General features: G+C 51.7%; 1 protein-coding gene across 1 annotated transcript in view; it reads right to left on the bottom strand.

The window, feature by feature from the left end:
* Positions 1-21,844: 21,844 nt before the first annotated feature.
* The window catches only part of LOC146063096 (uncharacterized), an 85,597-nt gene continuing 80,132 nt past the window's right edge, over positions 21,845-27,309 (bottom strand). The window contains exon 12 of the mRNA XM_083175109.1: positions 21,845-22,507. Coding sequence (XP_083031235.1) covers positions 22,002-22,507 — 506 coding nt within the window. The 3' untranslated portion in view covers positions 21,845-22,001. The remainder of the gene's footprint in view (positions 22,508-27,309) is intronic.

The raw sequence follows: 27,309 nt of genomic DNA, 5'->3' as shown, positions 1-27,309 counted from the left end.
GTTTCTTATATAGAGCAGCAGATTCCGTTACAGTGTCTTATATAGCGCAGCAGATTCCGTTACAGCGTCTTATATAGCGCAGCAGATTCCGTTACTGCGTCTTATATAGTGCAGCAGATTCCGTTACAGTGTCTTATATAGAGCAGCAGATTCCGTTACAGCGTCTTATATAGCGCAGCAGATTCCGTTACAGTGTATTATATAGCGCAGCAGATTCCGTTACAGCGTCTTATATAGCGCAGCAGATTCCGTTACAGCGTCTTATATAGCGCAGCAGATTCCGTTACAGCGTCTTATATAGAGCAGCAGATTCCGTTACAGCGTCTTATATAGCGCAGCAGATTCCGTTACAGTGTCTTATATAGCGCAGCAAATTCCGTTACAGCGTCTTATATAGCGCAGCAGATTCCGTTACAGCATCTTATATAGTGCAGCAGATTCCGTTACAGTGTCTTATATAGAGCAGCAGATCCCGTTACAGCGTCTTATATAGCGCAGCAAATTCCGTTACAGTGTCTTATATAGCGCAGCAGATTCCGTTACAGCGTCTTATATAGCGCAGCAGATTCCGTTACAGCGTCTTATATAGCGCAGCAAATTCCGTTACAGCGTCTTATATAGCGCAGCAAATTCCGTTACAGTGTCTTATATAGCGCAGCAGATTCCGTTACAGCGTCTTATATAGTGCAGCAGATTCCGTTACAGCGTCTTATATAGCGCAGCAGATTCCGTTACAGTGTCTTATATAGCGCAGCAGATTCCGTTACAGCGTCTTATATAGCGCAGCAGATTCCGTTACAGTGTCTTATATAACGCAGCAGATTCCGTTACAGTGTCTTATATAGCGCAGCAAATTCCGTTACAGCGTCTTATATAGCGCAGCAAATTCCGTTACAGCGTCTTATATAGCGCAGCAGATTCCGTTATAGCGTCTTATATAGCGCAGCAGATTCCGTTACAGTGTCTTATATAGCGCAGCAGATTCCGTTACAGTGTCTTATATAGCGCAGCAAATTCCGTTACAGCGTCTTATATAGCGCAGCAGATTCCGTTAGTGTCTTACATATTTGAAATGATGTTAGCTACGCCCCCAATTCATTGGGGGGGGGGGGGGGGGCGCGAAATATGCCCTTGCTCCGGGCACCATGGCACCTAGCTACACCGCTGTCTGGCACAAGCTGGCCAAGCTGCAGGGATCCGGCTCCAGTAGGCCAAGCAGCAGCTGGGATCCGGCATCGCAGGCGAAACAGCCAGGATCTGGCACCAGCAGGACAAACTGCCGATGTTTGTAACTAGCTCACCAGGGCCTTTTCTACAACCTTTTGTAGCTTGCTATTGTGTCCTTACTGTGTGATTCCTGACCCACACTGGGCACTGGGGTACCTGCCTTTCTAAAGGCTGCTCCCCTACATAAGTGCTCATAACCCCACTGTCCTCACAGACACAGAGAGAACACTATATTCTTTGGATCATAACTGAAGTTACTGAATAATTTATTCACACTTAATGATGTCCCGGCGGTAATAGGTGAGGGGCCGGTTACACGACTGGATTATGAGGATGTTGGTGGAGATCTCACACAAGTCCCAATTGAGACCTCTTAGCAGAGAACTCAGACATAACAACCGGTGTAAGCAGCAATTTTCCTGCCAGCGACGAATGAAGGGATAAGCAACCAGCGGCCAGCTTCTGCCGACATATGTCGCCTATCCGACGCCTAGGATGGGTGCCTCTTCATAATCTGGAGGCTTGTAGTCCATGAGAGGTAGGTATGGTGAGGTGACCTCGGCACCGGTCAGCCCACTTTGCTGCTTGCTGTATTATGGTGGCTGTGCTTGGATAGGTTTCAATCCTGGACATGAGATGACCTGGAGGCTTCTCTATCGGGCCCTGGGGATAAGAACAGGAGGGTGAAGGCCACTGTATGGATCCTCAGATGAGATACTGGCTGGGAGGCTGCCTGTGATAAGAGAAATATATTAACAGAAAGGAACGGGAAGAACATCAGACGAGCCCCCACAATAAAATTCTCAGTGTCATCCTCTCCCTGTTAGTGGATAAATATCTCTTGTGGGTTAGTTCCAGATGTAGTGTGCATCACACCAAGTACCGGAACAAAGTGTTATAATTATAACCTTATTATTGCGTCTGATTCTTCGCCCCTTTTATCAGATCTTTGCCATTAGCGTAATAAGAATGGGGCAAATGGGGCACATGACTGCCCTGAGAGCCATGACTGTCCTGGCAAAGGGGGGTGTGCTGGCCAGGGCAGTGTACAATGGCCAGCCGCGACCGGAATCTTCTTTGTTCTTCACTTGGGAGGTGGCGGCCTTTAAGCTCTTTTGCGTGTTCCCCCACACACACCCAGGAATTCCATGGCAGCTTCTATATTCAGTAGCTCTTCATGGCTGCTCCTCCACTGCCAGACTGCCTCCTGGCCTAGTGCTGGCTAACATTTGCCGGTACAAGGGGGTTGAGCAATGATGCGGTTCGCAGTGTCCATCTTTGATTTTATAAATTTTTGTCTCGCTGCTTCATTGCCCTGCCCCCTCGTACCGGCTATTACTACCTAACGTGAAGCCGGGGAGTCAGTCCAATGGCGGAGTAGGAGCAATAAAGAGCTCATTAAGAGAAGATGCCACAGAAGTCCTGGCTGAACATGTAGAACGCTGTCTCACCAGGTGAAGATGCTTTATAATAGCCCCTCTATTTTTTGGGGGGGAGTGGGGGGTAATTTTCCTTTTTGCACTGGGTGCCAAAACCCTTACTTTAGCCTCTGCTGTGTGAGTCTTTCAGCAGAACAACTGGTGGCCTCATCAGAAATTGCCAAAGGCCCTATGTTAGATGCGACTGAGTGTCTAAGCATGTAAGCACTAAATGGCCATCTCTGTGTGTCTGCACTGACCTCTACCAGTCACCGCCCAGGAGCACTCAACACATCTGTCATATTCCCAGCTTCCACTTTACTGAACGCCCCACAAGCAACTAACTGGTGTTATGGCAAAGAGAAAGCACTGGCAAAATGACATTACTAACAGTGGTAGTCGACATCTGCGTGGAGGAGGCATATGATGATGATGATGATGAAGCTCAGATGGGATAAAGGTTTGCCACACAAGTCATTACTATTGGATAAGTCTTGGTGTCTTCTATACAAGGATAGATAAGAGTCGCCATATTACTGATGGACACACTTTGCATTTGCAAGGGCACAATGGCTCACACTGTCACCAAGTTCTCTGTTTTCTCCATGTATTGGTTGGCCGGCTGGGTGAGAAGCGGAGAAGAATGTAGAGAGCCAGTGACAGGATTTCCAGGTCACTCAATCATCCATACATGTCCCCCCCGACAGCCTACAATAACACCACAGTCAGAGGCCAATGCAGTCTTCAGATGTGTCCATCACATCTACAAACTCTCACCCTTCTAGTTCTGAGACACGGTCTCGCTTAGTCATGGATTTATTATGGAGAAGGCATAAAACATTCCTTATTTGCAGCTCCCAAGTCTTTGGCTTTTATATATGGTGATGCTCCATGGTGACGGAATCAATGCTCCATCTGGCCCAAAGCTGCGGCGCTAATAAAACAGAGATGTAGGCTAGTCAGTTGTCCTTATCACACCAGGGCCTAGGCGGTGAGGCCAAGATCCCACTAGTAGTTCTGCAGCCTGCCCCCTATATGGGTCCTCTGATGGGTCTTTAGATGGTGGGACTGGACAAAGCTCTTGGAGCACAGTGTGCACTTGTACGGCCGCTCACCGGTGTGGATTCGCTGGTGGACTTTCAGAATTGAGTTTTTAATGAACTTTTTGCCACACACCGTGCATTGGTAGGGCTTCTCTCCCGTGTGGACCCTCTGGTGGACCATGAGCTCATAGGGCTGCCTGAAAGTCTTTACACAGTGCCGACAGTGGTATGGCCTCCCACCGGTGTGACCAATCTGGTGGCGGAGGAAGCGGGAGAGATCAGAGAAGGTTTTACCACATTCGTTACATTGGTACGGCCGGTCTCTCCTGTGCTGGGGCAGAGGTGACAGGACGCCCACCCGACTGTGCCATCCACTCCATCTGTACAATGACCCATTCAGGTAGCACTCAGCACCAGGAGCCTCCTCTTCCAGCTCTGCCATGTCCTGTCTGTTCTCTGCGAGAGGAACACATACATGAACAGATAAGTTAGAGAGTGATAAGTAAGGCTCAGCATGGGTTCATCAAAAATAGATCATGTTAGACTAATTTAATTAGCTCCTATGAGGAAGTCAGGAGGGGGACGGACTTAGGGAAATCTGTTGATGTAATACTGCTTGATTTTGCTAAATCTTTTGACACAGTGCCTCATAAAAGGTTATTAATGAAACTAGGTAATGTAGGGTTAAGAGATAAAATTGGTAATTGGAAAATTGGAAAACTGGTTGTACAACCGGGGAGAGAGAGTGGTGGTAAATGGCATACATTCCAGCTGGGGTAAGGTCCAAAGTGGAGTTAATATTCATTAGATACACTATAAAGTGACCTAAATAAACTGGAAAGTTGGGCGGAAAGGTGGAAAATGCAGTTTAACATTGAAAAATGTAAAGTAATTCCTAATGGGAACAAAAATTAACAAGCAACTTATAGGCTAAATGGAGTTATTATAGGGAATTCTGCTGTAGACAAGGACTTGGGGGTCATCACAGTTGAAAAATTGGTTAATAGTGCACAATGCTCAAGTGCAGCAGCAAAAGCAAACCGGACACTGGCATACATTAAAAGGGGAATGGATTCTAGGGATGCCAATGTGAAGGGCACCGCACCTTAAAAAGGACATAAATGAATTGGAACAGGTAGCCCTGCAGCCTTCTCCTGCTCGCTGCCTATCTCCCCTGCTCGCTACCAGCTCCATGCTTGTCTCCCTGAAGCGGAGATGTGCAGGGAAGCACCCGGTCCCCACTACCTTGTTGAGTGGGACGTGCGAGCGAGTAAGCTGCTGGCGAGTCGCAGGCCACGCCCCCCGCCAGCACTATGGATATGGTGGGCTGACTCCATACGTATGGCTGTAACATTATCTATTTACATCGTTATTTGGTGAGGAGTACACCTGTAAGTGCGGTTACCATGGGGATGAGTACACCTGTAAGTGTGGTTACCATGGGGATGAGTACACCTGTAAGTGCGGTTACCATGGGAATGAGTACACCTGTAAGTGTGGTTACCATGGGGATGAGTACACCTGTAAGTGCGGTTACCATGGGGATGAGTACACCTGTAAGTGTGGTTACCATGGGGATGAGTACACCTGTAAGTGCGGTTACCATAGGGATGAGTACACCTGTAAGTGCGGTTACCATAGGGATGAGTACACCTGTAAGTGCAGTTACCATGGGTATGAGTACACCTGTAAGTGCAGTTACCATGGGGATGAGTACACCTGTAAGAGCGGTTACCATGGGGATGAGTACACCTGTAAGTGCGGTTACCATGGGAATGAGTACACCTGTAAGTGCGGTTACCATGGGAATGAGTACACCTGTAAGTGCGGTTACCATGGGAATGAGTACACCTGTAAGTGCGGTTACCATGGGGATGAGTACACCTGTAAGTGCGGTTACCATAGGGATGAGTACACCTGTAAGTGCGGTTACCATAGGGATGAGTACACCTGTAAGTGCAGTTACCATGGGTATGAGTACACCTGTAAGTGCAGTTACCATGGGGATGAGTACACCTGTAAGTGCAGTTACCATAGGGATGAGTACACGGGGAAGTGCGGTTACCATGGGGAAGAATACACCTGTAAGTGCGGTTACCATGGGGATGAGTACACCTGTAAGTGTGGTTACCATGGGGATGAGTACACCTGTAAGTGCGGTTACCATAGGGATGAGTACACCTGTAAGTGCAGTTACCATAGGGATGAGTACACCGGGAAGTGAGGTTACCATGGGGATGAGTACCGTGCGGTTACCATGGGGATGAGTACATCTGTAAGTGCAGTTACCATGGGGATGAGTACACCTGTAAGTGCAGTTACCATGGGGATGAGTACACCTGTAAGTGCGGTTACCATGGGGATGAGTACACCTGTAAGAGCGGTTACCATGGGCATGAGTACACCTGCAAGTGCGGTTACCATGGGGATGAGTACACCTGTAAGTACGGTTACCATGGGGACGAGTACACCTGTAAGTGCGGTTACCATAGGGATGAGTACACCGGGAAGTGAGGTTACCATGGGGATGAGTACCGTGCGGTTACCATGGGGATGAGTACATCTGTAAGTGCAGTTACCATGGGGATGAGTACACCTGTAAGTGCAGTTACCATGGGGATGAGTACACCTGTAAGTGCGGTTACCATGGGGATGAGTACACCTGTAAGAGCGGTTACCATGGGCATGAGTACACCTGCAAGTGCGGTTACCATGGGGATGAGTACACCTGTAAGTACGGTTACCATGGGGATGAGTACACCTGTAAGTGCGGTTACCATGGGGATGAGTACACCTGTAAGTGCGGTTACCATGGGGATGAGTACACCTGTAAGTGCGGTTACCATGGGGATGAGTACACCTGTAAGTGCGGTTACCATGGGGATGAGTACACCTGTAAGTGCAGTTACCATGGGGATGAGTACACCTGTATGTGCGGTTACCATGGGGTTGAGTAACATAGAAACATAGAATGTGACGGCAGATAAGAACCACTTGGCCCATCTAGTCTGCCCCATTTTTTAAACATGTTACCTCAAACCATATCTGATCCTTATTTCTCTGTAAGGATATCACTATGCCTATCCCAAGCATGTTTACATTGTACTACTGTATTTGCCACTACCACCTCTGATGGTAGGCTATTCCACTAATCTACTACTCTTTCTGTGACATCAGTGTTTCCTCACATTTCCCCTGAATCTTCCTCCCTCTAGTGTCAGTGCATGTCCTCGTGTTCTGCTGCTCCTCTTCCTGTGAAGAATGTCTCCCACCTGTACCTTCCTCCCTCTAGTGTCAGTGCATGTCCTCGTATTCTGCTGCTCCTCTTCCTGTGAAGAATGTCTCCCACCTGTACCTTCCTCCCACTAGTGTCAGTGCATGTCCTCGTGTTCTGCTGCTCCTCTTCCTGTGACTAATGTCTCCCACCTGCACCTTCCTCCCTCTAGTGTCAGTGCATGTCCTCGTGTTCTGCTGCTCCTCTTCCTGTGACTAATGTCTCCCACCTGTACCTTCCTCCCTCTAGTGTCAGTGCATGTCCTCGTGTTCTGCTGCTCCTCTTCCTGTGACTAATGTCTCCCACCTGTACCTTCCTCCCTCTAGTGTCAGTGCATGTCCTCGTGTTCTGCTGCTCCTCTTCCTGTGACTAATGTCTCCCACCTGTACCTTCCTCCCCCTAGTGTCAGTGCAAGTCCTCGTGTTCTGCTGCTCCTCTTCCTGTGACTAATGTCTCCCACCTGTACCTTCCTCCCCCTAGTGTCAGTGCGTGTCCTCGTGTTCTGCTGCTCCTCTTCCTGTGACAAATGTCTCCCACCTGTACCTTCCTCCCTCTAGTGTCAGTGCGTGTCCTCGTGTTCTGCTGCTCCTCTTCCTGTGACTAATGTCTCCCACCTGTACCTTCCTCCCTCTAGTGTCAGTGCGTGTCCTCGTGTTCTGCTGCTCCTCTTCCTGTGAAGAATGTCTCCCACCTGTACCTTCCTCCCTCTAGTGTCAGTGCGTGTCCTCGTGTTCTGCTGCTCCTCTTCCTGTGAAGAATGTCTCCCCACCTGTACCTTCCACCCCCTAGTGTCAATGCGTGTCCTCGTGTTCTGCTGCTCCTGTTCCTGTGAAGAATGTCTCCCACCTGTACCTTCCTCCCTCTAGTGTCAGTGCGTGTCCTCGTGTTCTGCTGCTCCTCTTCCTGTGACGAATGTCTCCCACCTGTACTTTCCTCCCCCTAGTGTCAGTGCGTGTCCTCGTGTTCTGCTGCTCCTCTTCCTGTGACGAATGTCTCCCACCTGTACCTTCCTCCCTCTAGTGTCAGTGCGTGTCCTCGTGTTCTGCTGCTCCTCTTCCTGTGAAGAATGTCTCCCACCTGTACCTTCCTCCCCCTAGTGTCAGTGCATGTCCTCGTGTTCTGCTGCTCCTCTTCCTGTGAAGAATGTCTCCCACCTGTACCTTCCTCCCCCCCAGTGTCAGTGCATGTCCTCGTGTTCTGCTGCTCCTCTTCCTGTGAAGAATGTCTCCCACCTGTACCTTCCTCCCCCTAGTGTCAGTGCATGTCCTCGTGTTCTGCTGCTCCTCTTCCTGTGAAGAATGTCTCCCACCTGTACCTTCCTCCCCCCAGTGTCAGTGCATGTCCTCGTGTTCTGCTGCTCCTCTTCCTGTGACTGTCTCCCACCTGTACCTCCCTCCCTCTAGTGTCAGTGCATGTCCTCGTGTTCTGCTGCTCCTCTTCCTGTGACTAATGTCTCCCACCTGTACCTTCCTCCCTCTAGTGTCAGTGCATGTCCTCGTGTTCTGCTGCTCCTCTTCCTGTGACTAATGTCTCCCACCTGTACCTTCCTCCCCCTAGTGTCAGTGCATGTCCTCGTGTTCTGCTGCTCCTCTTCCTGTGACTAATATCTCCCACCTGTACCTTCCTCCCTCTAGTGTCAGTGCATGTACTCGTGTTCTGCTGCTCCTCTTCCTGTGAAGAATGTCTCCCACCTGTACCTTCCTCCCTCTAGTGTCAGTGCATGTCCTCGTGTTCTGCTGCTCCTCTTCCTGTGAAGAATGTCTCCCACCTGCACCTTCCTCCCTCTAGTGTCAGTGCATGTCCTCGTGTTCTGCTGCTCCTCTTCCTGTGAAGAATGTCTCCCACCTGTACCTTCCTCCCCCTAGTGTCAGTGCATGTCCTCGTGTTCTGCTGCTCCTCTTCCTGTGAAGAATGTCTCCCACCTGTACCTTCCTCCCTCTAGTGTCAGTGCATGTCCTCGTGTTCTGCTGCTCCTCTTCCTGTGAAGAATGTCTCCCACCTGTACCTTCCTCCCTCTAGTGTCAGTGCATGTCCTCGTGTTTTGCTGCTTCTCTTCCTGTGAAGAATGTCTCCCACCTGTACCTTCCTCCCCCAGTGTCAGTGCATGTCCTCGTGTTCTGCTGCTCCTCTTCCTGTGAAGAATGTCTCCCACCTGTACCTTCCTCCCCCAATGTCAGTGCATGTCCTTGTGTTCTGCTGCTCCTCTTCCTGTGAAGAATGTCTCCCACCTGCACCTTCCTTCTTCTAGTGTCAGTGCATGTCCTCGTGTTCTGCTGCTCCTCTTCCTGTGAAGAATGTCTCCCACCTGTACCTTCCTCCCCCTAGTGTCAGTGCATGTCCCCGTGTTCTGCTGCTCCTCTTCCTGTGAAGAATGTCTCCCACCTGTACCTTCCTCCCTCTAGTGTCAGTGCATGTCCTCGTGTTCTGCTGCTCCTCTTCCTGTGAAGAATGTCTCCCACCTGCACCTTCCTCCATCTAGTGTCAGTGCATGTCCCAGTGTTCTGCTGCTCCTCTTCCTGTGAAGAATGTCTCCCACCTGTACCTTCCTCCCTCTAGTGTCAGTGCATGTCCCCGTGTTCTGCTGCTCCTCTTCCTGTGAAGAATGTCTCCCACCTGTACCTTCCTCCCCCTAGTGTCAGTGCATGTCCTCGTGTTCTGCTGCTCCTCTTCCTGTGAAGAATGTCTCCCACCTGTACCTTCCTCCCCCTAGTGTCAGTGCATGTCCTCGTGTTCTGCTGCTCCTCTTCCTGTGAAGAATGTCTCCCACCTGTACCTTCCTCCCCCTAGTGTCAGTGCATGTCCTCGTGTTTTGCTGCTCCTCTTCCTGTGAAGAATGTCTCCCACCTGTACCTTCCTCCCCCCAGTGTCAGTGCATGTCCTCGTGTTCTGCTGCTCCTCTTCCTGTGACTGTCTCCCACCTGTACCTCCCTCCCTCTAGTGTCAGTGCATGTCCTCGTGTTCTGCTGCTCCTCTTCCTGTGACTAATGTCTCCCACCTGTACCTTCCTCCCTCTAGTGTCAGTGCATGTCCTCGTGTTCTGCTGCTCCTCTTCCTGTGACTAATGTCTCCCACCTGTACCTTCCTCCCCCTAGTGTCAGTGCGTGTCCTCGTGTTCTGCTGCTCCTCTTCCTGTGAAGAATGTCTCCCACCTGTACCTTCCTCCCTCTAGTGTCAGCGCATATCCTCGTGTTCTGCTGCTCCTCTTCCTGTGACTAATGTCTCCCACCTGTACCTTCCTCCCTCTAGTGTCAGTGCATGTCAACGTGTTCTGCTGCTCCTCTTCCTGTGACTAATGTCTCCCACCTGTACCTTCCTCCCCCTAGTGTCAGTGCATGTCCTCGTGTTCTGCTGCTCCTCTTCCTGTGACTAATGTCTCCCACCTTTACCTTCCTCCCTCTAGTGTCAGTGCATGTACTCGTGTTCTGTTGCTCCTCTTCCTGTGAAGAATGTCTCCCACCTGTACCTTCCTCCCTCTAGTGTCAGTGCATGTCCTCGTGTTCTGCTGCTCCTCTTCCTGTGAAGAATGTCTCCCACCTGTACCTTCCTCCCCCTAGTGTCAGTGCATGTCCTCGTGTTCTGCTGCTCCTCTTCCTGTGAAGAATGTCTCCCACCTGTACCTTCCTCCCCCAGTGTCAGTGCATGTCCTCGTGTTCTGCTGCTCCTCTTCCTGTGAAGAATGTCTCCCACCTGTACCTTCCTCCCTCTAGTGTCAGTGCATGTCCTCGTGTTCTGCTGCTCCTCTTCCTGTGAAGAATGTCTCCCACCTGTACCTTCCTCCCTCTAGTGTCAGTGCATGTCCTCGTGTTTTGCTGCTTCTCTTCCTGTGAAGAATGTCTCCCACCTGTACCTTCCTCCCCCAGTGTCAGTGCATGTCCTCGTGTTCTGCTGCTCCTCTTCCTGTGAAGAATGTCTCCCACCTGCACCTTCCTCCCTCTAGTGTCAGTGCATGTCCTCGTGTTCTGCTGCTCCTCTTCCTGTGAAGAATGTCTCCCACCTGTACCTTCCTCCCCCTAGTGTCAGTGCATGTCCTCGTGTTCTGCTGCTCCTCTTCCTGTGAAGAATGTCTCCCACCTGTACCTTCCTCCCTCTAGTGTCAGTGCATGTCCTCGTGTTCTGCTGCTCCTCTTCCTGTGAAGAATGTCTCCCACCTGTACCTTCCTCCCTCTAGTGTCAGTGCATGTCCTCGTGTTTTGCTGCTTCTCTTCCTGTGAAGAATGTCTCCCACCTGTACCTTCCTCCCCCAGTGTCAGTGCATGTCCTCGTGTTCTGCTGCTCCTCTTCCTGTGAAGAATGTCTCCCACCTGCACCTTCCTCCCTCTAGTGTCAGTGTGTGTCCTCGTGTTCTGTTGCTCCTCTTCCTGTGACTAATGTCTCCCACCTGTACCTTCCTCCCCCTAGTGTCAGTGCATGTCCCCGTGTTCTGCTGCTCCTCTTCCTGTGAAGAATGTCTCCCACCTGTACCTTCCTCCCTCAAGTGTCAGTGCATGTCCTCGTGTTCTGCTGCTCCTCTTCCTGTGAAGAATGTCTCCCACCTGCACCTTCCTCCCTCTAGTGTCAGTGCATGTCCTCGTGTTCTGCTGCTCCTCTTCCTGTGAAGAATGTCTCCCACCTGCACCTTCCTCCCTCTAGTGTCAGTGCATGTCCTCGTGTTCTGCTGATCCTCTTCCTGTGAAGAATGTCTCCCACCTGTACCTTCCTCCCTCTAGTGTCAGTGCGTGTCCTCGTGTTCTGCGGCTCCTCTTCCTGTGAAGAATGTCTCCCACCTGTACCTTCCTCCCTCTAGTGTCAGTGCATGTCCTCGTGTTCTGCTGCTCCTCTTCCTGTGAAGAATGTCTCCCACCTGTACCTTCCTCCCTCTAGTGTCAGTGCATGTCCTCGTGTTCTGCTGCTCCTCTTCCTGTGAAGAATGTCTCCCACCTGTACCTTCCTCCCCCAATGTCAGTGCATGTCCTCGTGTTCTGCTGCTCCTCTTCCTGTGAAGAATGTCTCCCACCTGCACCTTCCTTCTTCTAGTGTCAGTGCATGTCCTCGTGTTCTGCTGCTCCTCTTCCTGTGAAGAATGTCTCCCACCTGTACCTTCCTCCCCCTACTGTCAGTGCATGTCCTCGTGTTCTGCTGCTCCTCTTCCTGTGAAGAATGTCTCCCACCTGCACCTTCCTCCCTCTAGTGTCAGTGCATGTCCTCGTGTTCTGCTGCTCCTCTTCCTGTGAAGAATGTCTCCCACCTGTACCTTCCTCCCTCTATTGTCAGTGCATGTCCTCGTGTTCTGCTGCTCCTCTTCCTGTGAAGAATGTCTCCCACCTGTACCTTCCTCCCCCAGTGTCAGTGCATGTCCTCGTGTTCTGCTGCTCCTCTTCCTGTGAAGAATGTCTCCCACCTGCACCTTCCTCCCTCTAGTGTCAGTGTGTGTCCTCGTGTTCTGTTGCTCCTCTTCCTGTGACTAATGTCTCCCACCTGTACCTTCCTCCCCCTAGTGTCAGTGCATGTCCCCGTGTTCTGCTGCTCCTCTTCCTGTGAAGAATGTCTCCCACCTGTACCTTCCTCCCTCAAGTGTCAGTGCATGTCCTCGTGTTCTGCTGCTCCTCTTCCTGTGAAGAATGTCTCCCACCTGCACCTTCCTCCCTCTAGTGTCAGTGCATGTCCTCGTGTTCTGCTGCTCCTCTTCCTGTGAAGAATGTCTCCCACCTGCACCTTCCTCCCTCTAGTGTCAGTGCATGTCCTCGTGTTCTGCTGATCCTCTTCCTGTGAAGAATGTCTCCCACCTGTACCTTCCTCCCTCTAGTGTCAGTGCGTGTCCTCGTGTTCTGCGGCTCCTCTTCCTGTGAAGAATGTCTCCCACCTGTACCTTCCTCCCTCTAGTGTCAGTGCATGTCCTCGTGTTCTGCTGCTCCTCTTCCTGTGAAGAATGTCTCCCACCTGTACCTTCCTCCCTCTAGTGTCAGTGCATGTCCTCGTGTTCTGCTGCTCCTCTTCCTGTGAAGAATGTCTCCCACCTGTACCTTCCTCCCCCAATGTCAGTGCATGTCCTCGTGTTCTGCTGCTCCTCTTCCTGTGAAGAATGTCTCCCACCTGCACCTTCCTTCTTCTAGTGTCAGTGCATGTCCTCGTGTTCTGCTGCTCCTCTTCCTGTGAAGAATGTCTCCCACCTGTACCTTCCTCCCCCTACTGTCAGTGCATGTCCTCGTGTTCTGCTGCTCCTCTTCCTGTGAAGAATGTCTCCCACCTGCACCTTCCTCCCTCTAGTGTCAGTGCATGTCCTCGTGTTCTGCTGCTCCTCTTCCTGTGAAGAATGTCTCCCACCTGTACCTTCCTCCCTCTATTGTCAGTGCATGTCCTCGTGTTCTGCTGCTCCTCTTCCTGTGAAGAATGTCTCCCACCTGTACCTTCCTCCCTCTAGTGTCAGTGCATGTCCTCGTGTTCTGCTGCTCCTCTTCCTGTGAAGAATGTCTCCCACCTGTACCTTCCTCCCTCTAGTGTCAGTGCGTGTCCTCGTGTTCTGCTGCTCCTCTTCCTGTGAAGAATGTCTCCCACCTGCACCTTCCTTCTTCTAGTGTCAGTGCATGTCCTCGTGTTCTGCTGCTCCTCTTCCTGTGAAGAATGTCTCCCACCTGTACCTTCCTCCCCCTAGTGTCAGTGCATGTCCTCGTGTTCTGCTGCTCCTCTTCCTGTGAAGAATGTCTCCCACCTGCACCTTCCTCCCTCTAGTGTCAGTGCATGTCCTCGTGTTCTGCTGCTCCTCTTCCTGTGAAGAATGTCTCCCACCTGTACCTTCCTCCCTCTATTGTCAGTGCATGTCCTCGTGTTCTGCTGCTCCTCTTCCTGTGAAGAATGTCTCCCACCTGTACCTTCCTCCCTCTAGTGTCAGTGCATGTCCTCGTGTTCTGCTGCTCCTCTTCCTGTGAAGAATGTCTCCCACCTGTACCTTCCTCCCCCAGTGTCAGTGCATGTCCTCGTGTTCTGCTGCTCCTCTTCCTGTGAAGAATGTCTCCCACCTGCACCTTCCTCCCTCTAGTGTCAGTGCGTGTCCTCGTGTTCTGCTGCTCCTCTTCCTGTGAAGAATGTCTCCCACCTGTACCTTCCTCCCTCTAGTGTCAGTGCGTGTCCTCGTGTTCTGCTGCTCCTCTTCCTGTGAAGAATGTCTCCCACCTGTACCTTCCTCCCTCTAGTGTCAGTGCATGTCCTTGTGTTCTGCTGCTCCTCTTCCTGTGAAGAATGTCTCCCACCTGTACCTACCTCCCTCTAGTGTCAGTGCATGTCCTCGTGTTCTGCTGCTCCTCTTCCTGTGAAGAATGTCTCCCACCTGCACCTTCCTCCCTCTAGTGTCAGTGCATGTCCTCGTGTTCTGCTGCTCCTCTTCCTGTGAAGAATGTCTCCCACCTGTACCTTCCTCCCCCTAGTGTCAGTGCATGTCCTCGTGTTCTGCTGCTCCTCTTCCTGTGAAGAATGTCTCCCACCTGCACCTTCCTCCCTCTAGTGTCAGTGCGTGTCCTCGTGTTCTGCTGCTCCTCTTCCTGTGAAGAATGTCTCCCACCTGTACCTTCCTCCCTCTTGTGTTAGTGCATGTCCTCGTGTTCTGCTGCTCCTCTTCCTGTGAAGAATGTCTCCCACCTGTACCTTCCTCCCTCCTTCTAGTGTCAGTGCATGTCCTCGTGTTCTGCTGCTCCTCTTCCTGTGAAGAATGTCTCCCACCTGTACCTTCCTCCCCCAGTGTCAGTGCATGTCCTCGTGTTCTGCTGCTCCTCTTCCTGTGAAGAATGTCTCCCACCTGCACCTTTCTCCCTCTAGTGTCAGTGCATGTCCTCGTGTTCTGCTGCTCCTCTTCCTGTGAAGAATGTCTCCCACCTGTACCTTCCTCCCTCTAGTGTCAGTGCCTGTCCTCGTGTTCTGCTGCTCCTCTTCCTGTGAAGAATGTCTCCCACCTGTACCTTCCTCCCTCCTTCTAGTGTCAGTGCATGTCCTCGTGTTCTGCTGCTCCTCTTCCTGTGAAGAATGTCTCCCACCTGTACCTTCCTCCCTCTAGTGTCAGTGCATGTCCTCGTGTTCTGCTGCTCCTCTTCCTGTGAAGAATGTCTCCCACCTGCACCTTTCTCCCTCTAGTGTCAGTGCATGTCCTCGTGTTCTGCTGCTCCTCTTCCTGTGACTAATGTCTCCCACCTGTACCTTCCTCCCTCTAGTGTCAGTGCCTGTCCTCGTGTTCTGCTGCTCCTCTTCCTGTGAAGAATGTCTCCCACCTGTACCTTCCTCCCCCTAGTGTCAGTGCGAGTCCTCGTGTTCTGCTGCTCCTCTTCCTGTGACTAATGTCTCCCACCTGTACCTTCCTCCCTCTAGTGTCAGTGCATGTCCTCGTGTTGTGCTGCTCCTCTTCCTGTGAAGAATGTCTCCCACCTGTACCTTCCTCCCTCTAGTGTCAGTGCATGTCCTCGTGTTCTGCTCCTCTTCCTGTGAAGAATGTCTCCCACCTGTACCTTCCTCCCCCTAGTGTCAGTGCATGTCCTCGTGTTCTGCTCCTCTTCCTGTGAAGAATGTCTCCCACCTGTACCTTCCTCCCCCTAGTGTCAGTGCATGTCCTCGTGTTCTGCTGCTCCTCTTCCTGTGACTAATGTCTCCCACCTGCACCTTCCTCCCTCTAGTTTCAGTGCATGTCCTCGTGTTCTGCTGCTCCTCTTCCTGTGAAGAATGTCTCCCACCTGTACCTTCCTCCCTCTAGTGTCAGTGCATGTCCTCGTGTTCTGCTGCTCCTCTTCCTGTGAAGAATGTATCCCACCTGTACCTTCCTCCCCCAGTGTCAGTGCATGTTCTCGTGTTCTGCTGCTCCTCTTCCTGTGAAGAATGTCTCCCACCTGTACCTTCCTCCCCCAGTGTCAGTGCATGTCCTCGTGTTCTGATGCTCCTCTTCCTGTGAAGAATGTCTCCCACCTGTACCTTGGTAAAACTAATGAAACTTTTTTTCTGGCATTAAACTGTAGTTGCCATGCTCTTGACCATTCCTCGAATCTACCTAGATTATCAATCATTTGTTTTACCCCTCCTGGTGTGTCTACCCTGTTTCATACCTTTGTGTCATCTGCATAAAAGGCACCTGTAAGTGCGGTTACTTTGGGGATGAGTATATTTGTAAAGCAGAGCTACAATAGACAGGTAATGGCACAGTATATAGGCAGTGGTAGAGTATATACGCAGTGGCACAGTATACAGGACGTGGTACAGACAGTGGCACAGTATATACGCAGTGGTACAATATACAGGACCTGGTATAGGCAGTGGTACAGTGTACAGGCAGTGGCACAGTGTACAGGAAGTGGTACAGGCAGTGGCACAAAATATAGGCACAGGATACAGACGGGTGTAAGATGATACAGATAAACACTCCTCCCTTATGTCCCACACACTCACTGGTCACCTTGGTTGTAGTGCTCCGTGGTCTCTCTCTCTCCAGTTGTTTGGTTTATCCACATTTCCGTCATCTCCTGAATGCTTAGATTGGAATTACTGTCTGGTGAGAAGACAGAAGAGCAACAGATTAAACTCTATCTTTAGTACTGACATCTACTGCTTGTACACCGACGCTATACGGGCAGCAGGCGGGCGCTATACGGGCAGCAGGCGGGAGCTATACGGGAAGCAGGCGGACGCTATACGGGCAGCAGGCAGGAGCTATACGGGAAGCACGCGGATGCTATACGGGAAGCAAGCGGGAGCTATACGGGCGGCAGGCGGGCGCTATACGGGCGGCAAGCGGTCGCTATACGGGCGGCAGGCGGTCGCTATACGGGCGGCAGGCGGGAGCTATACGGGCGGCAGGCGGGAGCTATACGGGCGGCAGGCGGAAGCTATACGGGCAGCAGGCGGGAGCTATACGGGAAGCACGCGGACGCTATACGGGAAGCACGCGGGAGCTATACGGGCAGCAGGCGGGAGCTATACGGGCAGCAGGCGGGAGCTATACGGGCAGCAGGCGGGAGCTATACGGGCAGCAGGCGGGAGCTATACGGGAAGCACGCGGACGCTATACGGGAAGCACGCGGACGCTATACGGGAAGCACGCGGGAGCTATACGGGCAGCACGCGGGAGCTATACGGGCAGCAGGTGGACGCTATACGGGAAGCAGGCGGGAGCTATACGGGAAGCACGCGGGAGCTATACGGGCAGCAGGCGGGAGCTATACGGGCAGCAGGCGGGAGCTATACGGGCAGCAGGCGGGAGCTATACGGGCAGCAGGCGGGAGCTATACGGGCAGCAGGCGGGAGCTATACGGGCAGCAGGCGGGAGCTATACGGGCAGCAGGCGGGAGCTATACGGGCAGCACGCGGGAGCTATACGGGCAGCACGCGGACGCCATACGGGCAGCAGGCGGGAGCTATACGGGAAGCAGGCGGACGCTATACGGGCAGCAGGCGGGCGCTATACGGGAAGCACGCGGGAGCTATACGGGAAGCACGCGGGAGCTATACGGGAAGCACGCGGGAGCTATACCGGCAGCACGCGGGAGCTATACCGGCAGCACGCGGGCGCTATACCGGCAGCACGCGGGCGCTATACCGGCAGCACGCGGGCGCTATACGGGCAGTGCGCGGGAGCTATACGGGAAGCGCGCGGGAGCTATACGGGCAGCACGCGGGAGCTATACGGGCAGCACGCGGGACCTATACGGGCAGCACGCGGGAGCTATACGGGCAGCACGCGGGAGCTATACGGGCAGCACGCGGGAGCTATACGGGAAGCACGCGGACGCTATACGGGAAGCACGCGGACGCTATACGGGAAGCACGCGGACGCTATACGGGAAGCACGCGGACGCTATATGGGAAGCACGTGGGAGCTATACGGGCAGCACGCGGGAGCTCTATGGGAAGCACGCGGGAGCTATACGGGCAGCACGCGGGCGCTATACGGGCAGCACGCAGACGCTATACGGGCAGCACGCAGGACTATACAGGCAGCACGCGGGAGCTCTATGGGCAGCACGCGGACGCTATACAGGAAGCACATGAGAGATCTATAGAGAGAGGACAGGAAAAAGAGAAGACCTATGAACCAGGTGTACAGGGACATTATACCTGAGGAGCTATGCTGGAGGAACATCATGCCGAGACACGTAATATCAACAGCTATGGGCCAGGTGTACAGAATCATTACACCTGAGGAGCTATGCTGGAGGTACATCATGCCGAGACACGTAATATCAGCAGCTATGGGCCAGGTGTGCAGGGACAATACACCAGAGGAGCTATGCTGGAGATACATCATGTAATATCAGCAGCTATGGGCCAGGTGTACAGGGACATTATACCTGAGGAGCTATGCTGGAGATACCTCATGCCGAGACACGTAATATCAGCAACTATGGGCCAGGTGTACAGGGACATTATACATGAGGAGCTGTGCTGGAGATACATCATGCCGAGACATGTAATATCAGCAGCTATGGGCAGGTGTACAGGGTCATTATACCTGAGGAGCTATGTTGGAGGTACATCATGCCGAGACACGTAATATCAGCATCTATGGGCCAGGTGTCCAGGATCATTATACCTGAGGAGCTATACTGGAGGTACATCATGCAGAGACACGTAATATCAGCAGCTATGGGCCAGGTGTACAGGGACATTATACATGAGGAGCTATGCTGGAGGTACATCATGCCGAGACATGTAATATCAGCAACTATGGGCATGTGTACACGGACATTATACCTGAGGAGCTATGCTGGAGATACATCATGCCGAGACACGTAATATCAGCAGCTATGGACCAGGTGTACAGGGTCATTATACCTGAGGAGCTATGCTGGAGGTACATCATGCTGAGTCACGTAATATCACCAGCTATGGGCAGGTGTACAGGGTCATTATACCTGAGGAGCTATGCTGGAGGTACATCATGCCGAGACATGTAATATCAACAGCTATAAGCCAGGTGTACAGGGACAATACACCAGAGGAGCTATGCTGGAGATACATCATGCCGAGACAAGTAATATCAGCAGCTATGGGCAGGTGTACAGGGTCATTATACCTGAGGAGCTATGCTGGAGGTACATCATGCCGAGACCTGTAATATCAACAGCTATAAGCCAGGTGTACAGGGACAATACACCAGAGGAGCTATGCTGGAGATACATCCTGCCGAGACACGTAATATCAGCAGCTATGGACCAGGTGTACAGGGTCATTATACCTAAGGAGCTGTGCTGGAGGTACATCATGCCGAGACACGTAATAATCGCAAGCTATGGGCCAGGTGTACAGGGACATTATACCTGAGGAGCTATGCTGGAGATACATCATGCTGAGTCACGTAATATCACCAGCTATGGGCCAGGTGTACAGGGTCATTATACCTGAGGAGCTATGCTGGAGGTACATCATGCCGAGACATGTAATATCAACAGCTATAAGCCAGGTGTACAGGGACAATACACCAGAGGAGCTATGCTGGAGATACATCATGTCGAGACACGTTATATCAGCAGCTATGGGCAGGTGTACAGGGTCATTATACCCGAGGAGCTATGCTAGAGGTACATCATGCCGAGACACGTAATATCAGCAGCTATGGACCAGGAGTATAGGGTCATTATACCTGAGGAGCTATGCTGGAGATACATCATGCCGAGACACATAATCTGAGACACGTAATATCAGCAGCTATGGGCAGGTGTACAGGGACATTATACCCGAGGAGCTATGCTGGAGGTACATCATGCCGAGACACGTAATATCAGCAGCTATGGGCCAGGTGTACAGAATCATTACACCTGAGGAGCTATGCTGGATATACATCATGCTGAGACACGTAATATCAACAGCTATGGGCCAGGTGTACAGGGACAATACACCTGAGGAGCTATGCTGGAGATACATCATGCCGAGACTTGTAATATCAGCAGCTATGGGCCAGGTGTACAGGGTCATTATACCTGAGGAGCTATGCTGAAGGCACACCATGCTGAGACAAGTAATATCAGCAGCTATGGACTAGGAGTACAGGGACATTATACCTGAGGAGCTTTGCTGGAGATAAATCATGCCGAGACACGTAATATCAGCAGCTATAGACCAGGTGTACAGGGTCATTATACCTGAGGAGCTATGGTGGAGGTACTCCATGCCGAGACACGTAATATCAGCAGCTATGGGTCAGGTGTACAGGGACATTGTACCAGAGGAGCTATACTGGAGATACATCATGCCGAGACATGTAATATCAGCAGCTATGGCCAGGTGTACAGGATCGTAATACCTGAGGAGCTATGCTGGAGGTACACCTGCCGAGACACGTAATATCAGCAACTATGGGCAGGTGTACACGGACATTATACCTGAGGAGCTATGCTGGAGGAACATCATGCCAAGACACGTAATATCAGCAGCTATGGGCAGGTGTACAGGGACATTATACCTGAGGAGCTATGCTGGAGGTACATCATGCCGAGACACGTAATATCAACAGCTATGGGCCAGGTGTACAGGGACAATACACCAGAGGAGCTATGCTGGAGATACATCATGCCGAGACACGTAATATCAGCAGCTATGGGCAGGTGTACAGGGACATTATACCTGAGGAGCTATGCTGGAGGTACATCATGCCGAGACATGTAATATCAGCAGCTATGGGCAGGTGTACAGGGTCATTATACCCGAGGAGCTATGCTGGAGGTACATCATGCTGAGACACGTAATATCAGCAGCTATGGACCAGGTGTACAGGGACATTATACCTGAGGAGCTATGCTGGAGATACATCATGCCGAGACATGTAATATCAGCAGTTATGGGCCAGGTGTACAGGGTCATTATACCTGAGGAGCTATGCTGGAGATACATCATGCTGAGACACGTAATATCAGCAACTACGGTCCATGTGTACAGGGTTATTATACCTGAGGAGCTATGCTGGATATACACCATGCTGAGACAAGTAATATCAGCAGCTATGGACCAGGAGTACAGGGACATTATACCTGAGGAGCTATGCTGGAGATAAATCATGCAGAGACACGTAATATCAGCAGCTATAGACCAGGTGTACAGGGTCATTATACCTGAGGAGCTATGGTGGAGGTACTCCATGCCGAGACACGTAATATCAGCAGCTATGGGCCAGGTGTACAGGGACATTATACCTGAGGAGCTATACTGGAGGTACATCATGCCGAGACACGTAATATCAGCAGCTATGAGCCAAGTGTACAGGGACATTGTACCAGTGGAGCTATACTGGAGATAGATCATGCCGAGACATGTAATATCAGCAGCTATGGCCAGGTGTACAGGATCGTAATACCTGAGGAGCTATGCTGGAGGAACATCATGCCGAGACACGTAATATCAGCAGCTATGGGCCAACTGTACAGGGACATTGTACCTGAGGAGCTATGCTGGAGGTACATCATGATGAGACACGTAATATTGGCAGCTATGGGCCAGGTGTACAGGATCGTATTACCTGAGGAGCTATGCTGGAGATACATCATGCGGAGACACGTAATAGCAGCAGCTATGGACCAGGTGTACAGGATCATTACACCTGAGGAGCTATGCTGGAGATACATCAGGCGGAGACACGTAATATCGGCAGCTATGGGCCAGGTGTACAGGATCATTACACCTGAGGAGCTATGCTGGAGATACATCAGGCCGAGACACGTAATATCGGCAGCTATGGGCCAGGTGTACAGGATCGTATTACCTGAGGAGCTATGCTGGACATCCCACATCTGTGGTCTGTGGCAGTTTGGTACAGAACCCCCCCTCCACCACCTCTGTCTGTGTCAGTGTGGTACAATCCCCTCCACCCACCACTGTTGTATGCGGCAGTGTAACACAACACTGGACTCCGGCAAGTACCGTACCAAGGACACAAGATGGATCCCATGTTGATTCAAAAATGTGCATTTATTTCAGTCCATAACATTAACGAGTTACATCAGACCATAGTTGTCCAAAAATAGTCACAAAGAGCCAGGAAACCAATGTAAGATAATGACACCCAGATAACATGGGGTGGGGGGTGGGTGGAAGGGAGGAACCCAACTAGGTTATTTTTCGTTTTGGGGGAACGGGCTGGTCTGGACTGTATCTGCTGATGCCCACCACCTGCCGCCTGGGCCCAGAGGGGATGCTGGGCCGGTCAGGGGCCTGATGATTCGCTGCTGGGCATGATGCAGGATGTATGACCTCTATGCCCCGCTGTATGACGCTGCCCAGTGCTGCCAGTCCATCTGTCTGCTGGATCTGCAGGCGGGTCAGGGAGTAGGCTATCTGGGACAGGATGGCGTTCTGCTCCTGCATGAGGACATTGGACTCCCGCTGGTGGGACGACAGGCTGTGCAGGCTGGTGTTTATGGCGGACAGATGAGGGTCAGGGGCCTTGGACTCCAGAGACGGCTTTTTCTCCTCCGTGGCGTCAGGAAGACGACGATTCTCCGGGGACACAATGGAGGGGTCCTCAGAGGAGTCCTTGCTGGAGTCCTCGCCAGGGTCCTGACACTGAGGCGAGAGGGCGGTCAGCGGCTCCTGCTGGGCACAATCCGCGGGCTCTAGACACAGAAAAAGGACTTGTGTTAGCGGAGAGAAGAGGTACAGGTAATATAGCCAACAGCCTCAGTGACGGAGCTACTAACCCTCTCATTGGTGACTGCTGAGGCCCAAATACATGGTTACTACTGCCCCATGTTACACCGCGGTGCCTATATATACTGCCAGATCAGCCCCATGTGGCCGGAGGGGGTTACTACTGCCAAGTGTTACACCACTGTGCCCCTATATACTGCCAGATTAGCCCCTAGTGGCCGGAGGTGGTAACTACTGCCCGGTGTTACACCGCTGTGCCCCTATATACTGCCAGATCAGTCCCTAGTGGCTGAGGTGGTAACTACTGCCCCGTGTTACACCACCGTGCCCCTATATACTGCCAGATCAGCCCCTAGTGGCCGGAGGTGGTAACTACTACCCCGTGTTACACCGCTGTGCCCCTATATACTGCCAGATCAGCCCCTAGTGTCAGGAGGTGGTAACTATTACCCTGTGTTACACAGCTGTGCCCCTATATACTGCCAGATTAGCCCCTAGTGGGCGGAGGGGGTTACTGCTGCCACGCGTTACACCGCTGTGTCTCTATATACTGCCAGATTAGGCCCTAGTGGCCGAGGTGGTAACTACTGCCCCGTGTTACACCGATGTGCCCCTATATACTGCCAGATCAGCCCCTAGTGGCCGAGGTGGTAACTACTGCCCGGTGTTACACCACTATGCCCCTATATACTGCCAGATTAGCCCCTAGTGGCCGAGGTGGTAACTACTGCCCGGTGTTACACCACTATGCCCCTATATACTGCCAGATTAGTCCCTAGTGGCTGAGGTGGTAACTACTGCCCCGTGTTACACCACCGTGCCCCTATATACTGCCAGATCAGCCCCTAGTGGCCGAGGTGGTAACTACTGCCCGGTGTTACACCGCGGTGCCTCTATATACTGCCAGATCAGCCCCTAGTGGCCGGAGGGGGTTACTACTGATTGGTGTTTCACCGCTGTGCTTCTATATTCTTGCCAGATCAGCCCCGTGTCACTGCCCCTTGTGGCCGGAGATGGTAACTACTGCCCTGTGTTACACCACTATGCCACTATATACTGCCAGATCAGCCACGTGTCACTGCCCCTAGTGGCCGGAGATGTACTACTGCCCTGTGTTACACCACTGTGCCCCTATATACTGCCAGATAAGCCACGTGTCACTGCCCCTAGTGGCTGGAGATGGTAACTACTGCCTGGTGTTACACAGCTGTGCCCCTATATACTGCCAGATCAGCCCCGTGTCACTGCCCCTAGTGGCCGGAGGTGGTAACTAGTGCCCTGTGTTACACAGCTGTGCCCCTTTATACTGCCAGATCAGCCTTGTGTCACTGCCCCTTGTGGCCGGAGGTGGTAACTACTGCCCGGTGTTACACAGCTGTGCCCCTATATACTGCCAGATCAGCCACGTGTCACTGACCCTAGTGGCCGGAGATGTACTACTGCCCTGTGTTACACCACTGTGCCCCTATATACTGCCAGATAAGCCACGTGTCACTGCCCCTATATACTGCCAGATCAGCCCTGTGTCACTGCCCCTAGTGGCTAGGTAACTACTGCCCTGTGTTACACCGCTGTGCCCTATATACTGCCCCTAGTGGCCGGACATGGTAACTTATGCCCTGTGCCCCTATATACTGCCAGATCAGCCCCATGTCACTGCCCCTAGTGGCTACGTAACTTCTGCCCTGTGTTACACCGCTGTGCCCTATATACTGCCCCTAGTGGCTAGGTAACTTCTGCCCTGTGTTACACCGCTGTGCCCTATATACTGCCCCTATTGGCCGGATATGGTAATTACTGCCCTGTGTTACACCGCTGGGCACTATATACTGCCCCTAGTGGCCGTATATGGTAACTACTGCCCTGTGTTACACAGCGGTGCCCCTATATACTGCCCCTAGTGGCCGGATATGGTAATTACTGCCCTGTGTTACACCGCTGGGCACTATATACTGCCCCTAGTGGCCGGAGATGGTATCTACTGCCCTGTGTTACACCGATGTGCCCTATATACTGCCCCTAGTGGCCATATATGGTAACTACTGCCCTGTGTTACACCGCTGGGCACTATATACTGCTCCTATTGGCTAGATATGGTAACTACTGCCCTGTGTTACACTGCGGTGCCCCTATATACTGCCCCTAGTGGCCGGATATGGTAACTACTGCCCTGTGTTACACCGCTGTGCCCTATATACTGCCCCTAGTGGCCGGAGATGGTAACTACTGCCCTGTGTTACACAGCTGTGCCCTATATACTGCCCCTAGTGGCCGGAGATGGTAAGTTGCTGATAGATGTATGTGAAACAGAGGGAGGAAATGGGTGTAATACAGACAGCAAGATAATTATTCTCATCTCACCTATTTCCCCCTCTGTACAGTGACCTCCCAGCACACACTATACAGCAGCAGCATTCCTCAGTGTGACGGGTATGTCGGGAATGGGCTGAATATATAGCCATTATATGATCAATTACCCCCGGTACATACATCATGTACTTCTATAGTGGTGTCAGAGCTCACTCATAATCCTGCAACAAGCAGCCTCCTGGGAATTATCCGTGTGTTACATCCTGATTACTATAGAGACCAATTATCTCCATTTACAGAATAAAGGGGATTATAGCTCCCATCTGTAGCTGCCAGATTACTGCAAAACCGGCTCATGTTACAGGTAACCCGGAAATCAGCCCATGTACTGTATATCAGAGTACAACTACTCCCATCATACATTTATCCGCCTACAACTACTCTCATCCCACGTGTATCAGCATACATCTACTCTCATCCCACGTGTATCCGCCTACATCTACTCTCATCCCACGTGTATCCGCCTACATCTACTCTCATCCCACGTGTATCCGCCTACATCTACTCTCATCCCACGTGTATCAACCTACATCTACTCTCATCCCACGTGTATCAACCTACATCTACTCTCATCCCACGTGTATCCGCCTACATCTACTCTCATCCCACGTGTATCCGCCTACATCTACTCTCATCCCACGTGTATCCGCCTACATCTACTCTCATCCCACGTGTATCCGCCTACATCTACTCTCATCCCACGTGTATCCGCCTACATCTACTCTCATCCCACGTGTATGCGCCTACATCTACTCTCATCCCACGTGTATCCGCCTACATCTACTCTCATCCCACGTGTATCCGCCTACATCTACTCTCATCCCACGTGTATCCACCTACATCTACTCTCATCCCACGTGTATACGCCTACATCTACTCTCATCCCACGTGTATCAGCCTACATCTACTCTCATCCCACGTGTATCCGCCTACATCTACTCTCATCCCACGTGTATCCGCCTACATCTACTCTCATCCCACGTGTATCCACCTACATCTACTCTCATCCCACGTGTATCCGCCTACATCTACTCTCATCCCACGTGTATCAGCCTACATCTACTCTCATCCCACGTGTATCCACCTACATCTACTCTCATCCCACGTGTATCCGCCTACATCTACTCTCATCCCACGTGCATCAGCCTACATCTACTCTCATCATACGTGCATCAGCCTACATCTACTCCTCAGCCCACGTGCATCAGCCTACATCTACTCTCATCCCACGTGCATCCGCCTACATCTACTCTCATCCCACGTGTATCCACCTACATCTACTCTCATCCCACGTGTATCCGCCTACATCTACTCTCATCCCACGTGTATCAGCCTACATATACTCTTATCCCACGTGTATCCGCCTACATCTACTCTCATCCCACCTACATCTACTCTCATCCCACGTGCATCCGCCTACATCTACTCTCATCCCACGTGCATCCGCCTACATCTACTTTCATCCCACGTGTATCCGCCTACATCTACTCTCATCCCACTTATATCCGCCTACATCTACTCTCATCCCACGTGTATACGCCTACATCTACTCTCATCCCAGGTGTATCCGCCTACATCTACTCTCATCCCACGTGTATCCGCCTACATTTACTCTCATCCCAAGCGTATCCGCCTACATCTACTCTCATCCCACGCGTATCCGACTACATCTACTCTCATCCCAAGCGTATGCGCCTACATCTACTCTCATCCCACGTGTATGCGCCTACATCTACTCTCATCCCACGTGTATGCGCCTACATCTACTCTCATCCCACGTGTATGCGCCTACATCTATTCTCAGCCCACGTGTATCCGCCTACATCTACTCTCATCCCACGTGTATCCGCCTACATCTACTCTCATCCCACGTGTATCCGCCTACATCTACTCTCATCCCACGTGTATCCGCCTACATCTACTCTCGGCCCACGTGTATCCGCCTACATCTACTCTCATCATATATTTATCCGCCTACATCTACTCTCATCCCACGTGTATCTGCCCTCATCCCACGTGTATCCGCCCTCATCTACTCTCATCCCACGTGTATCAGCCTACATCTACTCTCATCCCACGTGTATCCGCCTACATCTACTCTCATCCCACGTGCATCCGCCTACATCTACTCTCATCCCACGTGTATCTGCCTACATCTACTCTCATCCCACGTGTATCCGCCTACATCTACTCTCATCCCACGTGCATCAGCCTACATCTACTCTCATCCCACGTGTATCCGCCTACATCTACTCTCATCCCACGTGTATCAGCCTACATCTACTCTCATCCCACGTGCATCAGCCTACATCTACTCTCATCCCACGTGTATCCGCCTACATCTACTCTAATCCCACGTGTATCAGCCTACATCTACTCTCATCCCACGTGTATCCGC

This window comes from Crinia signifera, chromosome 3, assembly GCF_055691185.1.
Source record: "Crinia signifera chromosome 3, ASM5569118v1, whole genome shotgun sequence".
Classification (NCBI taxonomy): Eukaryota; Metazoa; Chordata; class Amphibia; order Anura; family Myobatrachidae; genus Crinia; species Crinia signifera.
The sequence above is the reverse complement of the archived record's forward strand: the minus strand, read 5'-3'. Positions and strand labels throughout refer to the sequence as shown.